The sequence below is a fragment of the Pongo pygmaeus genome, chromosome 4 (assembly GCF_028885625.2).
Source record: "Pongo pygmaeus isolate AG05252 chromosome 4, NHGRI_mPonPyg2-v2.0_pri, whole genome shotgun sequence".
Taxonomy (NCBI): domain Eukaryota; kingdom Metazoa; phylum Chordata; class Mammalia; order Primates; family Hominidae; genus Pongo; species Pongo pygmaeus.
The window spans coordinates 166,606,387-166,627,936 of NC_072377.2; the positions used below are offsets into that span (position 1 = coordinate 166,606,387).

The 21,550-nt window shown below is 35.8% G+C and overlaps 1 protein-coding gene across 2 annotated transcripts; it reads left to right on the forward strand.

The window, feature by feature from the left end:
- The first annotated feature begins 3,924 nt into the window (after nt 1–3,924).
- GABRA6 (gamma-aminobutyric acid type A receptor subunit alpha6) lies at nt 3,925–21,014 on the forward strand. 2 transcript variants are annotated; one of them, XM_054488271.1, is made up of 9 exons: nt 3,925–4,275; nt 4,478–4,596; nt 5,210–5,277; nt 7,221–7,441; nt 7,526–7,608; nt 7,909–8,052; nt 8,474–8,626; nt 10,222–10,481; nt 19,920–21,014. In XM_054488271.1, exons 1-9 carry the CDS (start codon nt 4,238–4,240, stop codon nt 20,193–20,195), a joined length of 1,362 nt encoding a protein of 453 aa, XP_054344246.1. In that variant the 5' UTR covers nt 3,925–4,237; the 3' UTR covers nt 20,196–21,014. The 2 variants fall into 2 exon arrangements, with proteins under 2 accessions (XP_054344246.1, XP_054344247.1); XM_054488272.2 differs by lacking the exon at nt 4,478–4,596 and having other exon boundaries at nt 19,920–21,008.
- Nucleotides 21,015–21,550: the final 536 nt, after the last annotated feature.

Below are 21,550 nucleotides of genomic sequence, written 5' to 3' on the forward strand. Positions count from 1 at the left end.
CTCAATATATCATAAGGGGGAAGTAAAGACTTACAAGAACACTATGCTGTGGAGATACTGTGAAATGAATGGACTTGAGAGGCTAAATCATTCATCTAGGAACATTTTACTAAAGTTTGAGTGGTTTTATTCTAGGGCAAGTTTTCTCAGCGTTGGTAATACTGATGTGTTTTGGCAAGATAATTATTTTTTGAGGGGACTGTCCTATGCATTGTAGGATAACAGCATTCCTGGCTTCTACACAATGGCTGCCAGGGTATATAATCCCCCACTTGTGGAGGAACACAATTTCTGTAGAAAGCACATTTCCAATGCTGTTTTTGAAAAGATCAATGGAGATTTTTAGGGAGAAAGTGCAAGTAAATGTTATCCAAGAGGCAATTCTGTAGCTATCTTGAATATTTGGTTAGTTTATATATACATGCATAGACATATTGATTTTTTGTATTATAAAAAGTGCCATTTAGTGTCTAGTGCCAAGTTTGCTCTTTCTGTGCAATAATTTTCTCTAATTAGCACTACATCTTTAATAAGTCATTTTATATAAACAAAGCAGTGTTGGTGTGGGTGGTATATGGAATTAAAGTACAGGACACAAAAGGAATGATTTCACATTATTCTTTTACAAAATCCAGCATGTTAATAGCACTACTGTTGAAGAGGATGGTAGTTCTAGGCTTCCCAGTGGAGATAAACAACAAAGCATGCAAGTGTTTGTCTAAGGTGATTCATAAAAAGAACATATTTTGGAGAAACAGCTATGAAATATGCAGATATAAGATAGATATTCTCAAATTTGCCAAACAGAAGTAATTCCCTAAATGAGAGAGCTCTGATAACTGGTTTACATAGTCAAAACACTACATAAATATGACCATACATCTCCCAAAGTTGTAGCCATTGTCATATTCTTAAACTCCTTTTTTTTTTGCTAATTCCACAGGAAAATAATAATTGTAATCTAATTAACAGTGTTGCTAATAGATCTTGTCTGCCCTAATTCTGACAGAGATGTGTGAACAAGGGACTTCATTACATATAGACACTAACATACAATACAAATTCTCAGATTACAGAACTTGAGTATCTTAGATATCACTAGGTCTGTCACATTCTTTTAAAGGTAAGCTCAGCAGAGGGAAAATGATTAAGATTACATAGCTTATTATCCGTTCTAGCTCTACTATTATTTTTTCCTATTGAGAGTAAAAAAGTCTTCCTTCTCTTACATTAATTTCTTATATGAAAAAATAAAATCAGGTGTGTTAATCTTTTGTTTAGAGACAACTGTAATTTATTAAGTGTTTCTTGTTGAAAAAATCATTTTAATGAGAAAAGCATGCCTATTCTATAAGAATATTTGTAAAAATGTACAATATCATCCACGATTTTTTTTTACATGTGAAAAAATTTCTGACAATCTGCAGAATGGGAGACAACTTTTGCAATCTATCCATACGACAAAGGTCTGATGTCGAAATCTACTTGGAACTTAAACAAATTTACAGAAAAAAACATTAAAAATTAGGTAAAGGAAATGAACAGACGTTTCTCAAAAGAAGACATTTATGCAGCCAACAAACATGAAAAAAAGTTCAACATCACTGATCATTAGAGAAATGCAAATCAAAACAATGAGATACCATCTCACACCAGTCAGAATGACGATTATTAAAAATTCAAGAAACAACAGATGCTGGCGAGGCTGTGGAGAAATAGGAAATTTCTTCACTGTTGATGAGCGTGTAAATTAGTTCAACCAAGAAAGTGTGACAATTCTTCAAAGACTTAGAACCAGAAATACCATTTGGCCCAGCAATCACATTACTGGGTATAAAGGAATAAAAATCATTCTATTATAAAGATACAGGCATGTGTATGTTCATTGCAGCACTATTCACAATAACAAAGACATAGAATCAACCCAAATGCCCATCAATGATAGACTGGATAAAGAAAATGTGGTACATATACACCATGGAGTACTATGCAGCCATATAAAGGAATGGGATCATGTCTTTGCAGGGACATGGATGGAGGTGGAAGCCATTATCCTCAGCAAAATAACACAGGAACAGGAAACAAAACAAAACAACACATGTTCTTATAAGTGGGAGGTGAACAATAAGAACACATGGACACAGGAAGGGGAAAAACAACACAAAGCTGTGGCCTGTTGGGGATGTGGGGAAAGGGAGAGCATCAGGTTAAGTAGTTAATGCGTGCAGGGCTTAATACTTAGGTGATGGGTTGATAGGTGCAGCACAACACGATGGCACACGTTTACCTATGTAACAAACCTGCACGTTCTGCACATGTATGCTGGAACTTAAAATTAAATTTAATTTAATTTAAAAAAGAAAAGACAAAAACATTCGGTCTGAAAACCCTTACAAAGCTTTCTCTCTGATGACACAAATCAGAGATGAATGGTAAACATTTCAATAGGAAAAAAAAGAAACACATCTAAAAAGATAACAGGGATAAATATAGGGTTCTCTGGTTGAAAAAAAGTTGTGATTAATCTGAAGAGAATTATTTCATAGCATCATATATACCAGATATTTAGGGGATTTAAGTAATAGCACAATTAATGTGAGTTGAAAATACATTGTGGTCACCAGTGGCAGTAGGTTTAAAGGAGAATAAAAAGAATGAGTAGAGATGTGAAAATTGGATCCCATAACAAACACGAAAAGGTTTTAGGGGTGTTTCCCTTAAATTAGAGAAAACATTGTAGGTATCTTCATTTAAATGGCTGCCATGTGTCTTTCTCTGACAATAATGTATTCAAATGTTCCTCAAATGATTTATGTCATGTTCTCAAGTGTGACTGTTACGGCTGTGCTGTGTGTCTGCAATAGTTTCCATGGCCTTTGTAGAATTTGAATTCCAAAGGTACAGACTGTGAACTCGGTGAGTAAGAAATGAATTTGGCAGGAAGATGGTGAATTGAGACTTTTGATCCTTAATCTTATGTTCCTGAATTTAAATATCTATGTATATGTGTGTGTGTGTATAATATATATTATAAAATGTAATATTTTATATTATATATTTTTATAATATATATTTTATATTATATATGTTATAATATATATTCTATATAATATATATTCTATATAATAGATATACACACTGACATATATATTCACAATGCCTTTTAAAATTTTTTTATTTAATAAATTTTTATTGAAAGAAAAGATGAAAATTTTAAGGCTGAAATGAACTTTTTTTGACTACAACTTCCTCCTAGCAGAACTGAGAATAGAATGCTGTTTCTTGGATTCAGACATTTTCTTTTCGACCTGTGGCAAGCCTAATAAAATAGTGCCAGAATCATCAACATTAACCACGTGTATAGATGCTTTATTTTTGCAACATTTCTGCATGAGGAGATTTAACCTGCTATTTCTCAGGCATTGTCTCCTATAGGTGGCATTCAAGAAACTGACCAGGTCTCTATTGATAGCAGTAGATCCCACTTCTGTCTTAGCTTGAGATGACACACCTTTGACAAGAAGGGTCAGCAAAGTACCTTTAAAAAAATATTTACTCAACAGTAAGATGGCCGCGAGTTGTTCTGTTGTGTTACAAGTGCTGGTAAATAAATCATGAGGAATAATTTTTAAATACATAAGGTTGTGGCTGTAGCTAGTAATGCTGATGAATATCAGAAAGGGAATCCAAGAGGGTCCCAATAGCGTTACACTTTTTAAACAGTAAGAGCTGTGTAGGAATCCTTCTGTGAACCATAAAAATAATAAACGCTGAGTCCATTGGAACATAATCTCAATCAGCAAGATGCCAATGCTTTCCAGATTTCCTCACAGGGCCCTGCTAATGCCATGCCAAAACTGGCAGTGGATTTCTTCCTTCTAATCTCCCTTAATGCCTTATTCGATTATTGTCACTGCTCTCCGACCATGCACTGTCCCTTCGGACTCTCATTTCCCAACTGAGTCAGTCAGAGGAGCCTGGGTGTCTGCAGGACATAATCTAAGACCACAAACCACCTTGTTCCACGTAAGAAGAAGGAAACAAGAAAGAAGGAAGCCAGGGGAATCCTGCAAATTTTTAGGCAACCTCTTTATCTATTGGATTACTGACTTGAGGCAAACAAGGAACAGAGATATGAAGGGTTTGAAAGATTTCTCCAGTTGATTGGCAGAGGAGAGCTGGCTAGCAGGGAGGACGACCCTGGGAGGGTGAATTCTGCATTTCAGTGCACTGCAGGATGGCGTCACCTCTGCCCTGGCTGTGCATTATTCTGTGGTGAGTAAGATTCTTTTTCCTGATTTTTCTTTTTATCTCAGAGGAAAGGAAAAGTATACATCCATTGGGTGACTCCTATATCAAATCATGAAAGAGGCCAGAAGTGGTGTAGCATGTATTTGTAACAGGGTGGAACAGAGTAGATTAGACAAAACCTCTTCTCTGAGCCTGGGAGTAAGGATCATTGACTGTCTACACACAGGCTAGAAAATGCCCTAGGGAAACTCGAAGTTGAAGGCAACTTCTACTCAGAAAATGTCAGTCGGATCCTGGACAACTTGCTTGAAGGCTATGATAATCGGCTGCGGCCGGGATTTGGAGGTAAGAAGCTGCATCTTTGCTACACAAACACCTGTAGTCTCCTTCCTCCATTTCTGCCCTTTGAAGACCCAGAAGAGTCAGAAACTAGTGGGAAGGGGCAGGATAGTGGGTAGGTAGTGGGAAGGGGCAGGGGTATGGGAGAGAGACCATGTGTATGTTCCCATCCAGTCTCTGCCTCATCCACCATTAGTAGTCTTGTTCAAGTTATCTGAACTCTCTAAGCCTCATATCCTAAATTGTAGTGTGGGTATGTGATCAATGTTTGCTTCATAGAGTTGTATGAGTGCAAAATGAGATTATTTATGTAAAACAGTTTTCTTAGCACTTTCCCATTAAAGCCATCAATATACATTAGTTATTATCATTTTCATTAGAAAGAATCTAGCTACTTTCATTCCTTAATGTTCTCCCAATTGACTGTAATAAATTCAAAACAAGGCCACTGACGTGAGTTTTCAGAGTTGAGAGACCCAAGGATCCCCACTACTGGAATGCAATAGGACACATTGCAGATACTGGCTATGATAAGTAAGGGGTTTTGTGGTAGAGGGCTGAGATCAATCCCCTTAACATCAGTGGTGATAATCGTTTCATCCCTCTGGGCTAATTTCAGGTGCTGTCACTGAAGTCAAAACAGACATTTATGTGACCAGTTTTGGGCCCGTGTCAGATGTGGAGATGGTGAGTAAGTTCTAAGTGAGTTGGGTGTTTTCATTTCGGGGAGGAGAGTGGAGTCCAAAAACTAATGATAATGGGTATTGCCCCCAAGCTTGGCTGCAGATTCATGACACAATATGTGTATTCATGCTGGGAGGGCATGACCATTAGAGCAGATTCCTGGCTTAATCTTCACATTTCACTAAGGGCTTGAACATTTTAAGCTGAGGGACTTTTTAAAATTATGTCCTCTCTTCCATCCACATACCATGCACTAATTCTTCCCTCCAAAGAGAAGAGTTTTTTCCCTTTCTTTGTGAAGCTCTAGCAAATTTATTGGAGGAAGAAAAAACACACAGATCTTCTTCCACATAAAAATGTATTGAGTATGTCTATAAAACCTAAAGCATAATTGTCTTTTGTGGCAACATCATTATCAGTATATTTTATTAAAACAGTAAAGAGGTCATTTGGAAAGGCCGATGCTCTCCACCTTTTACATTGAGGATGGACCAGTAGGTGTTCTGGGGACTCTGTTCCAGGTACAGATGGCTGTAGCATTCGTAAGAGGGTATTTATAGTAAGTAGCAATGAAAACTTGAACTCATCTTTTAGAACAAAGTGTATCATGGTATTCTTTTACGGTTCTCAGGTGGCATTTCTCTCTAAAACAGAAGTGTAAATATGAATGCTGCAGTAAACATAACTGTCTTTAAAGAGGTTCATCATTAGGTTTTATTAGGGAAATGTAATTCTAAAGAAACAGTTATTGGAGACTTTTTCATTTTCTGCTTTTTTAAGTTGGCAAGAAAAGAAGATGTAAAGAAAGGAAAAAGGAAGGAGTAAAGGAAGAAGAGAAAGGGATATGGAGGAAAAGAAAGAAGAAATAAAATTGAAAGAAAGGGAAAGAGGGAGGAAGGGCTTTATTCAAGAGATAATTATCTTACTATATAAGGAGAAAAAAGAGTTAGCAATATTCAGAATCCTGAATTATTTTAGTATCATATTTTTCATTCACATTCTAAGCCACTCCAAGTATAAACAACTACAACAATTTGCTATTGTATTGTTGAAGTCTGGGTATACTTAGTGTTCTAGCTTATGCTTGTGTCTGTTTTTACAGTTTATTTGCGCAATAGATCCCTATTATATCCTGAGTCATTATTGTATGGGTATATTGCTTGTCAAATTATATTTTTAAAATGTAATCACTACTTGCCATAATAAGTTTCATAAAGGAATTTATATAGTAGGCAAAGCAATTATTGGCAATACTTTGATATAATTACAAATTGTTATTTGTTATTGACTTTTGCAATAGCTTTCATTATAATTCTTAAACATTTTAATGTTATTTCATAAAAGCCACAAATTAACTCATAATTTTGATGATACATACTTAAATGATACCCTCTCTAGAATAGTCATGGTAACACTTGTTTTTATGTTCCCTGAGAACAATATAAAATAATTTTGATGTGCAGCTATAGTGTGTTTATCAAGTAAGGTTTATCTATGTGTGGAATTTTACTGAATGGCACTCTGAAGCTCTGAGATACCTTTGAGGGTGAATGAGGTGCAAAGGGGAATAGTTAGTCTAACCGATGGTATAAAGGCCAGCCAGCACAAAGGCTAAACTAAATATTTCCATAATTTTTTTCTAGATTAAGGAGGACGTATTGATAGATGGAAATATGGATGACTGGATAGATAAAGAGGAAGGATATTAAGGAAAGTCAAGGTGGAGAAGGGAAGTTTACACATCACAGCACTATCTTTTATAACAATGCAAACTTTCTGAGTTTGAGAATAATAATAACTGGCTAAAATTATAGCTTTGTGAGAAATTATTGCGATAAAAAGTTGCTTTATTGCTTAAGTTTTGAGATTGAGTGTATAGGCTAGTGAATAAACTATTCTTAGCAAACTGTCTTTCCAGCCCGCACAAATATTTTATTTTCTCTTAGGAGTATACGATGGATGTTTTTTTCCGCCAGACTTGGACTGATGAGAGGTTGAAGTTTGGGGGGCCAACTGAGATTCTGAGTCTGAATAACTTGATGGTCAGTAAAATCTGGACGCCTGACACCTTTTTCAGAAACGGTAAAAAGTCCATTGCTCACAACATGACAACTCCTAATAAACTCTTCAGAATAATGCAGAATGGAACCATTTTATACACCATGAGGTGAGGTTTCTCCAATTCTATTTCCCCTGCCTAGATGATATGTCCACAATACTAACTCAGAACCATTGATTTCAATGTTTCTAGGCTTACCATCAATGCTGACTGTCCCATGAGGCTGGTTAACTTTCCTATGGATGGGCATGCTTGTCCACTCAAGTTTGGGAGCTGTAAGTTACAACAGGCTTCTGAGAGTCACATAATACATCCAAAATATATAATTACTTGGTTTTAGTTGATACTGGAAATCAAGGAAGAAATAGAATCATGACACTATCAGTGCGATTCTAGGAATATACTTAATCATTCTGTCAATCTCATAAATTGAGGCTTTAGTCATCAAGATTAAAGAAAACATTAAATACAATTTATGTTTGTATTTCCTTTTTTTATAGACAATGTGCACTTTGAAGGGAAAAAAGACAACTCGTCAAATTCACTGCTATATTTAATTTGTTTCAAATATTTAGATGCTTATCCCAAAAGTGAGATCATATATACATGGAAAAAAGGACCACTTTACTCAGTAGAAGTCCCAGAAGAATCTTCAAGCCTTCTCCAGTATGATCTAATTGGACAAACAGTATCTAGTGAGACAATTAAATCTAACACAGGTAAGAATTTGACCAAAGGATGGAAATAATCCCTCAGGATGACTCCAGTGCACATTTTCAAAATATCTATTTCTTTTTCCTTTGCCTTAGCCATTCTCAGCTAAGCATGCTGTTTTGAAGTGATGAGTAGCTTTCCTTAAAATTGATTATGCAACCAGGTGCATATAAAGATTTGTGTAATCTTGGAATAAGTAGTTTTTTTAATGTATATAATATAAAGAACCCTACTGAAAACAATGAGTTGATGTGTCTCTTCGCTCTATCATCTGCTGATCAAGTAGCTTTCTCATATACTGAAATGTACCTTTGCTTGTTTTCTTCCAGTCAATGTTAATTTAAAAATTGTCAAGATTTATATTCAACTGCATTCTTTTTGCAGACTGTCAGCAGTAATAATACTGATGTATGTGTCTTCCAACAGGTGAATACGTTATAATGACAGTTTACTTCCACTTGCAAAGGAAGATGGGCTACTTCATGATACAGATATACACTCCTTGCATTATGACAGTCATTCTTTCCCAGGTGTCTTTCTGGATTAATAAGGAGTCCGTCCCAGCAAGAACTGTTTTTGGTATGTGTCACATTTTGTACTTCAGGTACATTCATCTTCCACCTTTCATTGCTTGTGTATTTTGAGTAAATATTCACACTGGTGCACTTTTTCAATCCACAAAGAAATAGGTTCCTGTCTCATCCAGACATATGTATCATGCAAAATCACTATCATTATATCACAAGTTGTGTGATGAATCAACAAAAATTTTGTCTCAGTGAGAATTATGACTGGTTTCCTATGACTTTCATGTGTCCTGTTTGCAGTGCTTTATCTTGATTTTCTTTGTTATAACTGAGGAAAAGCAGAAAGTTAAAAACTGCATGTAAATCCATGAAAGCAAAAGATTAAGGTATTGAACACAGTAATACATAAGTTGTATACCCCTTTTATTAGGTTGAACCATATAAAATTGTCATTTCGTCAATTTTTTATGATTCAACCTACATGTTTAGTTCCACTTATAGATAGAATCACTGATAATTTTAATAAAAACAAAATTAAATAATAAGAAAAAGAGCTTCAACTGGAAACATCAGTGACACATTCCAGTGTTTTTCCTGGGTTTAATGATTATAAATTTAGTAGTCTGTAAGATAGACCTGAATTGAATAGAAATCATAAATCTTGATTTTTTAAATTTACTAAGTTAAAATAGATTTTTTGAAAATTACAAAAGAATGCCAACATAATGATGTTGACCATCAATATTATACATCTCCTAATTGTATAAATTCCCCAGGCCATAGTTCAAGAAGGAAAACTGCCAGCAAGTGAGTGATAAATTGTATCTTCTAATGAGTAAATATTATACCTTAAAATCTAGCTAAAAATACAAACAAATTAGGTAACCTAATTTTATGCTAATATTTATACCATATTTATTTATTAACTATCATTTAATATGTTAGCTGGTAAAATTGGTCTGAAATTCAAGTTTTTTTTCTTTTTCTTTTTTTTTTTTTTTTTTTTTTTTTGGGACGGAGTCTCCGTCTGTCGCTCAGGCTGGAGGGCAGAGTGCAGTGGCGCGATCTCGGCTCACTGCAAGATCCGCCTCCCGGGTTCACGCCATTCTCCTGCCTCACCCTCCGGAGTAGCTGGGACTACAGGCGCGCGCCACCAAGCCCGGCTAATTTTTTGTGTTTTTAGTAGAGACGGGGTTTCACCGTGTTAGCCAGGATAGAATGGTCTCGATCTCCTGACCTCGTGATCCGCCCGCCTTGGCCTCCCAAACTGTTGGGATTACAGGTGTGAGCCACCGCGCCCGGCCTCAAGTTTTTTTTTTCTTAAGTGGTAATAATTGTTACAAGTTCTCTCAAGCCCTAAACAACTAGAACTATTTACGACTTAAATTTTACAATAACTAATTCCATTCAGTAAACTCAAAATTTTTTGAGCAGTTATAATGTATAAGTCACTTCACTAAATATTGAAAGATTCAGAAATGATAATACTTATGATAATAATTATGAACAATTATAATACAAAAAATATTTTTAAAAATTACTTTGCCTTGGTAGAGTGTTTTATCTTCTCCTCTGACACATTCTCATTTGATTTTGCCATAGGATTCCCAGTACTAATATTACATTTCCTATTCTTTTTTATTTTAGGGATCACCACTGTTTTAACTATGACCACTTTGAGCATTAGTGCCCGGCACTCTTTGCCAAAAGTGTCATATGCCACTGCCATGGATTGGTTCATAGCTGTTTGCTTTGCTTTCGTCTTCTCTGCTCTTATCGAGTTCGCAGCTGTCAACTACTTTACCAATCTTCAGACACAGAAGGCCAAAAGGAAGGCACAGATTGCAGCCCCACCCACAGTGACAATATCAAAAGCTACTGAACCTTTGGAAGCTGAGATTGTTTTGGTAATTGTTTACTTTTTCTATCATTACCTACCGTAGGAAAAAGCAGCCTAAATAGTGATCACAAACAACGAAAGTGTCCAAAAGTAATGTGAGTTGAACACAGGTTATATAACTGTAGTTTCAAGAGCAAGGCCAGTTTCTGTTCCAGCTTCACAGAGAAAAGCTATGGAACAATCCTTCATTTATCTTTGCTGTAAACTTTGGGCATTCTTCTTTCATCATCCTCACTTATACTGGCAGATTCCAGGCTCTCAGAGGAAACTAGAAAATTCTAAGCCTTTCGATATTCTTTTGAACAAAGTCACTTGTACCAACTAGGGGGAAAAAGTAAAAAAAAAAAAAAAATGTTTTTTCTAATGAGGTTTCAGAGTCTGCAGGAAAAAAACAGGGACTTCTATGGAATGTACAATTTTTGTTATAAATCTGCTTGCTGCTTTATTTCAAGAGGGCAAGGCATCTGTGAATAATGAATAATAGATTTTCTGAATGTTGAGTCATAACCCAAGAATTTGATTCATATTAAAACATTTTCATATTCACATTTGTATATTAAATATATGTATATCAATAAGTTTGTAGTCAATGGCTTACGTTCAGTGAGAAATAGTTATAAATTTTTGTTAAATTTGCTGTGGCTAAGCTCTGGTCCCCAGAGGTTTTTGAATAAGAAACAAATGGTAACATTAATAGTTCAAGGGCCATTAATATGCCCCCAGATTTCAATTTTGCATAAAAGTAAATTATAACAACAATTAAGCTGAACATACTTATTTTAATGGATAATAAAACTGATTGACAGGCATACATTTTTATTTTAATACAAATCTTAAAGAGTAGCTCTTAGAAGAGAAATATTTTGCTCTGTGAATTCAAGTAAGACAGACACTTTGAACTGGAAATTTTTTTACAACTGATCAATTCTAGTAAGCATTTCCATATCTGAAAACTACGTGCAGCCCAGTAATCCTCAGTTTAACTTTATGATAAAAGTTTTAAAGCGATTTGTTTTTTACTTTTCAGAATCTGTGGCACTTGTTGACTAAAAAGGTGATCATTTTCATATTGAAATTTTGTCTTTGATAAACTAAGAAACTTGTTTGGGAATTTATATTTTCTCCAAGAAATGAGAGGCCATCCCCATAATATGTAGAAATATATAATTTAAGGATTTTTTATTAGCCCTTATTTTAAAAAATAAAGAAAAAAGAAAAAAATGCCATTCAGTGATCCAGTTTAATTACCTTCTTTTACAAGTGGAAAACACAGTCTAGAAGAGGGAAAATATTAGTTTCTAGTTGGTAGAAAATCTAGGAATTGGTTCAAAAACTCTGTATAAGCCGAGTGTGGTGGCTCATGCCTGTCATCCCAGCATTTTGGGAGGCTGAGTTGGGAGGATCACTTGAAGCCAGGAGTTAAAAATCAGAATGGGCAACATAGCAGGCTGACCTCCATATCTGCAAAAATAAAAAAAAAAATTGCTCTGTGTTGGTGGCATATGCTTGCAGTTCTAGCTATTCAGGGAACTGAGGCAAGAAGATGGCTTGCATGCAGGATTTTGAAGTTACAGTGAGCCATGATCACGCCACTGAACTCCTTCCTGGGCGACACATTTAGATACTGTCTTTGTAATAATAATAGTAATAATCAGAAGAAGAAGAAGAACCTCTGAAATCCACAACATTACAGAGACTGAGGCCACCCTTCCCAAGAATTTCTTAAAGACTGAAATATGCCTGGGTGCATACCACAGGATAAAACATTTTAAGAATGTAGTTGAGTCCCAAAATTCTTCCTTTGACTTAAAAATATATTCTTTATGTATCTGTAGTTTGAAAGGTCGCCAAAATATAAATTTTGTAACAAAATATCCTAGTCTGTAGACTTGCTCCACAATGTTAAAACCATTTTTTGTCATGATAAATTCCAAATGTTTCTGAGAATTATTTCATATTAGTAGAAATAAGTGATTCTGTTACGAGATATCTGTATGCATATAAGTATATAATCTATATATTGTCCATAGGTCGTATACATATTAATATATATCTATAAATGAAAAAAGTGCTTATCAGAATTCAGCTTACCAGTTTCTTATTTGAGTAATGTAGTAAAAGTGAAAAAAAAAGATATTCAAAAACAGAAAAAAATGGATCCATTTTGAATATGCTCATAGGTCAGATATTGAAATAAAAAGAAAGACCAATTTTTTTGCTTTACCTTTTTTGAAATATGCAGTACTGAGAAGAGGATGATTTCAAATCCTTGGAGAAAACATAATCACCCCCTCAGGCTATTATTTTAAAGATATAATTTATTAATTTAAGATGGAATTTAAGATCTCAGGTTTTGATATAAACTGTCTCCTATAAACCTAAAATAGTAACATATAATGAGTAGGTCCTCTGGGAAGCTAGATTTTAAAAAATGGTATGTGAATAATCTCCAAGTACTTTTTTCCTGCAGGTAGCATTTATTTTTTCTTGTGAAAAATTATATTTCTGAACCTGGTTTTACTTAAAATATTTTAAAGCAACACATAGGGAAATTTTGATTCTAAAAGGCTGAAGTGTAAAAATAAACATAAAAACAAAAATGACCAAATCAAACAATGTAAACCTTGAAGGTATCAAAACTAAATATAGGTGATTACATAGGACATTTGCATTACATTTGTTCTTGTCAAACCTTGGCAAGTTGTCTTATATGACGTAGAGGAACAAACATAAATTACACATTTGCAATTTATACTACACAATGGTGTATTTTGATTGCAAGACATTTTCTTCCAAATACCATGACATTTAAAAATATCTATTCAGTTGTAATCAAAACAACATTATTTGAATAAGTTTGACATTGAAACAGCAAACTAATGTGGTGAAGTTGAAATGAAATTAAGTGCTTGGATATTTCATGTGATTCTATGTTGTATATTTTAATATGTTCATTGCTTTTCACAAGAAACTACTTACAGTGAATGTGGGTAAAAATTTATTCATTTTATCACTTTGATTCTGACCTTAAAACATAATAATAATGGAGAAACTCAAGCATTTAAAATCCAGATCTCAAGCCCAAAAAGACACCTTAAAGCTAAATCTTCAGAAATGCTCTATAGACGAATTATCTTTCTGTTTTTAAGACATATGGAATTGGATATTTTATTTTTTATTAATTATTTCTGGAAAAGAAATTGTCAACAGTGTTTTTCCCGCTTATATGGTGATTTTTTCTTGTTGTTTTTATCTAGCATGCTACCTTAACATTAGAGAGTTACTTATGTCTTCATGAGTTTCAGAGCCTATTAACATGTCTGGAGTATATACCTGTACCTATACTGTGTGTAAGACCAACTTTGGTCCTTGATTTCTTTTTGCATAGTTTGCTAGTTTCCTTGTTATTTTAAAGGCCTAAGCCCTCATCACTATGTTCCAGACAGTCAATCACTCACCCATTCCATCTGCAATCCTTTGAGCAGTGTCATTACTCTCAATGTAGCTTCTCTTCTTTACATGGGTGTGATGCCTTTTGTAAATTATATAACACAAAATGAACCAAAATTTCATTAGTCAGGACAATTACTATATTTATGTTGATTGCATTATTTATTCATTTCTTTTTTTTTCTTTTCATCTGGCACCTATTTATTGACTACTTATGCATTCGTTGAAGTATTCATACCATATATATTTGATAAGTGCCTTTATGTGCCAGGCCTTTTGTAGAGTGCTGAGGATATATTAGTGAGCGATATCAGAGGGCCTCTTCCCTCATGGAGCTTCTTGTCCAGCAGGAAGTGAGAGAGATCAATGAGCCTTAATAATACCTTGGAATACAGCCCGGCATTAGAGATGTATAGTGGTCATTAGAGATGTATAGTGAGCTGCAGAAGAGCCATCCAAAAGTGTCTAACTCAGTCTGGAGAGGTTTTCGTTTCTAGCAGAGTGATGTCGAAGCTAAGAACAAAAAAGAAATTAGCCTGGCTCTGTGCTAGAAACTCTAAGCCAGTTGCTACAAACTTGGGCATAGAGAGGGAAATAAGATCTATACCCTTCCTGTGCTCCTTTTTAAGGTGGTAAGGTGCACTGGGCCATTACCATGTGGCTTTCATCTATGTAGAGAGATGTGAAGAATAGAATACTGAAAGGTTTACATTGCCTACTCCAAATATTGCACAGATTTTATTTTATTTATTTATTTATTTTTTTGAAACAGAGTCTCGCTCTGTCGCCCAGGCTGGAGCAGATTTTTTTTGAGTACTGTCATTCCTCCCTACAATTAAGGACTGAATTAAGACCATTAAAGACTCTATGTGCCAGAAAGATCACAGTGCCCTTCTTGGTTGTGCCATTGTATGGTTTATGGGGAAGGCAGGATGGATTAGATGAGGGTTGTAGGTGGTTAGCCCCTTCCCCATACCTTCTATCAAATCCCCACCCAATACTTTATTATGAACCCTCCAAACATTCTGATATGTTTTCTAGACATGCTCCCTAGCACCATGGATCAACCATTCAATATATTGCTGCCAATAAGCTATGTGTCTGTAGGAATTCTGGAGTTGTGTCTGTTTTCAACTCTACCAGCTGAAACACAAACACAGGAAAACCCAACAGAGTTCTAATTTTCCCCATAATGATTAATATGATGACTTTTGCAAACTATCAATACTAAGTGTTTTCAAAAAAATATTTTCTCTCATTTGTGTTGTCTCTCTTTGCTCTTTCTAAAAACAAATGCTTGGTTTATCCCTTCAGTAAGGCAGCCCTGGTTAGAATATCGTTTTAAATGGTGGGGGTGATAGGTTACCTCTCAGACCTACTGAGACTCATTGAATTACATATAAAAATCTGCCTAAATACTTCCTAAACACCTTTTCCCTCTATCAAATAGTTGATTGTCATAAAGTCCAGTTTGACTTAAAGTACCTTTGCAATATGACATTACTTGAAACAAAGCAGTGCTCTATAAATACCTAAAGCAGGATGGCACTCAGCAGCAGGGGAGCCCTGCAAAAATTCAAAACCACAGGCATTCCACTCAAAACAGTGACAGCCCCAAGCTGAGCCCTCATCTGGACTCTGACAAAAGCCTATTTTACCATCAGCTGAAGCCGCTATGCTTACAATAGAGCAGGAAGGGACTGAAGCAAACCTGTAGCTTAAACGGCTCACAAAATTTGCTTTCTTTTCATTTCAGAAATTCAGCATGTTCCTTCTAAACTGGTGACCAATCTCCTTGTTCTGTCAATTGCCAGTTATTTAGCAGCTGATTATCCAGATGTAGGGTAGCCAGGCCTCTTGCATTTCCTTTAGCCTACCATATTTGCTGCCTGTAGAAATTTCCCCAATCATTCCTGGGCAGTGGAACACTTGTGAATCTAAGCCAGTGATTTCCTATGGGGAGCTATTTCTCCCCAGAGACATTTGGTAATGTCTGGAGATACAACTTGAGGTGGAGGTGGCTAAGGGTATCATGTTGGTAGAGGCCAGGGATGCTGCTCTACATCCCAGGACACAGAGGATGGTCCTCCATAACAAAGAGTGATTGGCCCCAAAAGGTCAGTAGTTCTGAGCTTGAGACACTGTGCCCAAAACGCTAAAGCTGATAGGAAGAATAGCATAATAATTGTTAAGAGTGCGGTCTGTAGCATCAGAGGGAAGTTGAATTCAGGTCCTGCCACTCATTACCTTTGTGAGCTTCCTGCTTAAGCCTCCGTTTGCTCATCTATCAAATGAAGATAATATGACATTGTGGATTTTTTGAAGAAATTCGTGAAATAATATTTGAAAATTGCCTTGTAATGCTAGTCAACAATAAGCATTTAGAACCGGTACTTATAATGTAATATAAAACTGCATTAAAATACAATGTAACATAATCATAAAACTTTTCATCCCCCTCTTTGCCTACTTCCTCCAACAAATCTTCGGAAATGTTTAGATTTTTTTCATTTGTTGATTCGGCATTTGTTTATTAAAGAAATACTGTGTTTTAAATACTTGCTAGGCACTGTGGAATGCTCATACATATGAATAATGTGCCTTCTACCATTAAAGAGTTTCCATGCTAGGAAAGGAGATAAGCCACAACAAAAATAATTATACCTACAAAACAGAAAATAATAATATCTACAAGAGTCATAATAACTAGGCAGAAAAATGCATAAGGCTGGAGAAATCAGTGATGGTAGGTGTTAATGAGTTTGGTAGCAAAAGATATGAGGGAAAGATAAAAATGGGTGGCAGGTGGATGTTATTTCAGACAAAGAAGAAATAAAGATAGGTGAGTGGTGAGAATGAGAAGCAGACATATTTTGAAAATGATTTAAAAAATATATATAGCTAAGATTCCTGAGCAAAAAATATATGTACATATGTATATGTGTATATATATACACATATATATGTTTGTGTATGTATCTTTATATCATGCCTTTTTCTTAAATTCTTAAAAACATAGGAAAAAACTTATGTGTTAAGTAATATTTGTCCCTACCTTCACAGATAGAAACTTGAAGCTGAGAGAGAATTAGAGCCTATGGCACCCAGGAGGTGTTTAAATCATATTGCACGCAATTAGTAGCTATGAAACTGTAATCTAGGGATTTCCGACTCTCCTTGTTCTCTTAACTCCTAGAAAACCCTCCATAGAGATTGTTTGGGGAAGTAGATGAGGAAAAAGGGAATGCTAATGTAGGAAATCTTTAATTTCAATATTATTTAATTTTAATTTTTTAATTTAGGTAAAATTGCAGTATCCATTTTACTATAAATTTTTCATGGTGTTTAGTTCTGAATGGTACTTCTGACCTCTGGACCATAATTATTTGGGAATCCTTATTCAGTCTTTTGTGACACTGAGACAATGCACAGATTCACACATAACTGCCCCCACCACGTCTCTAAAAAACAGGAGGAGAATAAGCAAGGCTTTACATTTTTATGGTACTTAATGTTTTATAGTCACTGCTTTATTCCAATGAACTAGGCATGTCTTCCCGTTTTCTACCTAAAATAGAAAGAAAAACATGTTTCAGACAGATAATGCATGCTGTTAAAAGTCAAAATGAGTGTAGAAAGAAAATCTGCTCTGAAGGCTGGCTTCTTTCTACTCTATCATAATTCTTATAAATGTTTGCTAGAGGAGAGTATTTTAGTGTTCCATATGTTGGAGGAGGATGGCTCTTTTTAGAGGGTGAAACAGTGACACCTTTTGCTCTTTCAGGTAGAGAATATTTTAATACTATATTTAATAGGTGAAAATTTAGAGTCTGAGAAACATGATAGAAAATTCTTGAAAAATGGTTCTGTGTTCTCTAGGAAAGGCAGCATGCACTGAGACAGTTACTCTGCTCCTGTCCGCACACAGCCTGGTGATTCTGGGCACGGTAGTCCTCAGCTATCATCCTGTTTTGTTTTTTTTTTTTAATGGAGTCTTGCTCTGTCCCCAGGCTGGAGTGCAGTGGCGCCATTTTGGCTCACTGCAATCTCTGCCTCCCGGGTTCAAGTGATTCTCCTGCCTCAGCCTCCTGAGTAGTTGGGATTACAGGTGCCTGCCACCATTCCGGCTAATTTTTGTATTTCTAATAGAGATGGGGTTTCACCATGTTGGCCAGGCTGGTCTTGAACTCCTGACGTTGTGATCCACCCACCTCGGCCTCCCAAAGCTGGGATTACAAGCGTCAGCCACCATGTGCGGCCCATCTATTTTTAATAGAAAGTTTCCCTCATCTCCTCTTCAAGAGCAGCATACTAGCCCTTCTAATATCTTAAACTCTCTTCTACCTCTAAGACCTATGACTAATTTAATTCTGTCCAGAGTACCACAGTACTGGGCCAATATATAAGAAAGATAGCCCTTGCTTGGAATTCACTGTGGTTTTTTCAAATCAAATCTTGACTACACCATTTGTTTTTGCTTTTGGTAAAGAAACACATTTCTCCATGGCCCCTAAAAACAGTGAATTTAAGCTCTCTACAAGAACTATTATTATTTAGATACCCAGTAAATTTCATGGCAAATCAAACAGCAAAAACAAGAGGGGAATATAGAAAAGAAGTTTTGGGGGTTGTTGTCCCTGTAGTCCAAATGTCACCACATCGGCAGGTCATTTTGGTCCTGTGGCTCAACCAGCACAGGGGAGGCAGCTGTCTTATGCTGTTGCCGCAGTGTTGCTGGCTAAAGCCACGGGAGTTTGCCCACGTGGGTCACATACCCTGCCAGGCAGCAAAGTGGTGATTTTGCTGCCAGCAAGGAAACAAGGCCATTTTACAATATCAGGGGTAATGCACAGCAAGTGTTTGAAGGCAGAGGCCCAGCAAAGACAAGCTAGCCACAAGGAGGATGTTTGTTACAGGATGCAGATAAGAAAAGATAGGAATCAGAGGAGGGCCCCCTAGACACCAACAGCATGAAAGGAATCTAAATCAAACAGAATCAGAGTCTCTGAACTAGGCCCAATACTTTAGAATAAAGATGAGAGAAATGTTGGAATGAAACAGGCACTGAAATTGACCATTGGAGTGTATTGCTAGCCCTACCATCATGGACAAGGCATTTCCCCTATCTGGACCCTAGCCTCACTTGCCAGTTATTGCATTAAACACCCCATTGAAGACTATAGTTGATTGTGTCATGATTTCAGTGAGACAGGAGGTTTAGTGATAGAAAGGAGCATATAACAAAACTGAGTTTAGTAAATGAATCATTTTTAGTGACTGAAGATAGAGAAAGACCAGTTAGAAAGTTCTGAGCGGGAAGTAAGGAGTGTACAATATAGAAATTCTGAGCTAAGAGGCAGGTGTATTTCAAGGTATGAACAGTCATCCTACTCAATTTAAGGATATTTATTCTTTGTCACTGGCCTTTGGCATACATAGGCTAATTTTATTTATTTTTTAAATCCTTAAATCATAGCTGATTCAAGCTTATGAGTGTGCAAAGATGAGAATGTAGGCTGGGAATGTGTACAGAAGAATGGTGTTAATAAACCAGCCTGTAATTTTTTTGTACTAATAGTCCACATATTCCAAATTGGAATTCACCCCTCCTCCCAGTACACACCATTGCCCAAACCCATTGCCCTACAGACTAATGCACAACCAGGGGTGGCTATGCCTCTGCAACCTGGCTTGTCTTTCCCTAAGGATGCAATGCTTACCGTAGTTCTATGACATGAAACATGCTTTGTGTTGTTTGCTGACATATTGAATAATAGAATGTCAGATGGAAGCAAGTAAATTATTTTACAATGTATTTTAAGCCTTACTTGGAAAAGTAACACCATAAAATACTATTAAGAATTCGCTGATGTTTGACCTTACATAGAAAGTAAATCGTCAGTAAGTATTTGTCAATGGTGAAAGAATGAATAAATAAGCAATTAAGCAATATCTATTCTTTCATTTGGGCTTAATATTTGTCTTTTTTCCACAGCATCCTGACTCCAAATATCATCTGAAGAAAAGAATCACTTCTCTGTCCTTGCCAATAGTTTCATCTTCCGAGGCCAATGAAGTGCTCACTAGAGCACCCGTCTTACAATCAACACCTGTCACGCCCCCACCACTCTCGCCAGCCTTTGGAGGCACCAGTAAAATAGACCAGTATTCTCGAATTCTCTTCCCAGTTGCATTTGCAGGATTCAACCTTGTGTACTGGGTAGTTTATCTTTCCAAAGATACAATGGAAGTGAGTAGCAGCGTTGAATAGCTTGCAGCCAGGACAACCTGAATTCTGTAAGTTCTTGTTTCCTGTTTCCTATCTTTTCTTAAAAAATAGCATTGAGACTTGTGTAGATGCTTCTCAGAACATGAAATCAAATTGGAAATCTGTAATGCAGCTTCAGTAAGCATGTGTGGGCAAAAAAGCAATAATCCTACTACTCGAAATAGAAAGTTGAAGATTGCTGAAAAATATGACTTTTCTGTATGTTAGATAAAAACTTTATGAGGATGAAATGGGTTCAAGATGAATTTGTTAACCTTTGTCTTCCATTGTTCAGTATTTTTAATTGTCACTGTGAATAACATTTACTACAAGGCAGATAAAATAAGAAATGCTGACACTTCCAAAGGTTGCCTTAAAATATGTTTATTTTGGCTTAGTTCCCGAGAGAGCAAAATATAAATACAGTCTAAATATTTATCAGTAGGTTAATACCAGCATGTTGGAGGCCTTTATGCTAGTAAAATGGCTTTCAGTGGCATTGTAAAGGCTACATTGAGCTTAGCCATTTGTTTTTAACCTCGCTGTGCTCTTTTACCTCAATAAAATGTGGTGTTTGTATACATATAAATTATACATAGCTCATAAATTATGTATGCATATGTACATAGCTGTAGTTGGACTAAAATTCAGTGTGTTTTATCCTACTAAATTCTCCTTTTAAAATAATACACTTACCATAATTCTATGAGGTTGAAGAAAAAAGTACTCATTATAAGGAAGCCTTGTATATTATGACTATGGTTATCTCTTGTGTTTTCCACATTTCCAATTATAACACTAAATAAAACAACAATAAACATGGTTCTCTGGATCTGTTTCATGCAACTAGAGAGAGACTTTCTTTAGGTGTGAATAAGTGAAGTGGTTACCTCTACCCCAATGTTATTGCCCCTGGTGAGAGGTAGGAGAAATGGGACAACCAGGCTCAGTTACCTAGTGCTGATAAAAGATTTGAATTTATATTCAAATAGTTAATCTTTCCTCTTTTCCTGCTCAATCAACAATGAAAAATGAATAAGACTACTCTTCTTCCTTTCCATGACTCCTGTTCTTTCCTGATGCTTCACTCTAACAGTATTTCTCCCACATAGAATTCTTATAGGGAAGTAGGAACTAAGAGTAGGAGAAAGCATGTGGTGTGATTTGTCTAAATGGACAAACCCCTCATTAGATGTTCCTGGGTCTTAAACATCATAGAGATCACCTTGCGACCAGAACCCAGAAAAAAAAAATTTAATACTACTACTCTCTTACTTTTGCCCAGAAAAATGCAAACATACTACAGCTAAACAACTTGAAGTTTAATTGAAACAGCACTCTACTAAGTGTGAGGAGAC

Coding starts and splice junctions, on each gene's coding strand:
- GABRA6 (XM_054488271.1), top strand. CDS start 4,238: ATGGCGTCACCTCTGCCCTGGCTGTGCATTATTCTGTG. Junction 4,597..5,209: donor GCTGCGGCCGGGATTTGGAG/GTAAGAAGCTGC, acceptor GGCTAATTTCAG/GTGCTGTCACTGAAGTCAAA. Junction 8,627..10,221: donor CCCAGCAAGAACTGTTTTTG/GTATGTGTCACA, acceptor TTTTTATTTTAG/GGATCACCACTGTTTTAACT.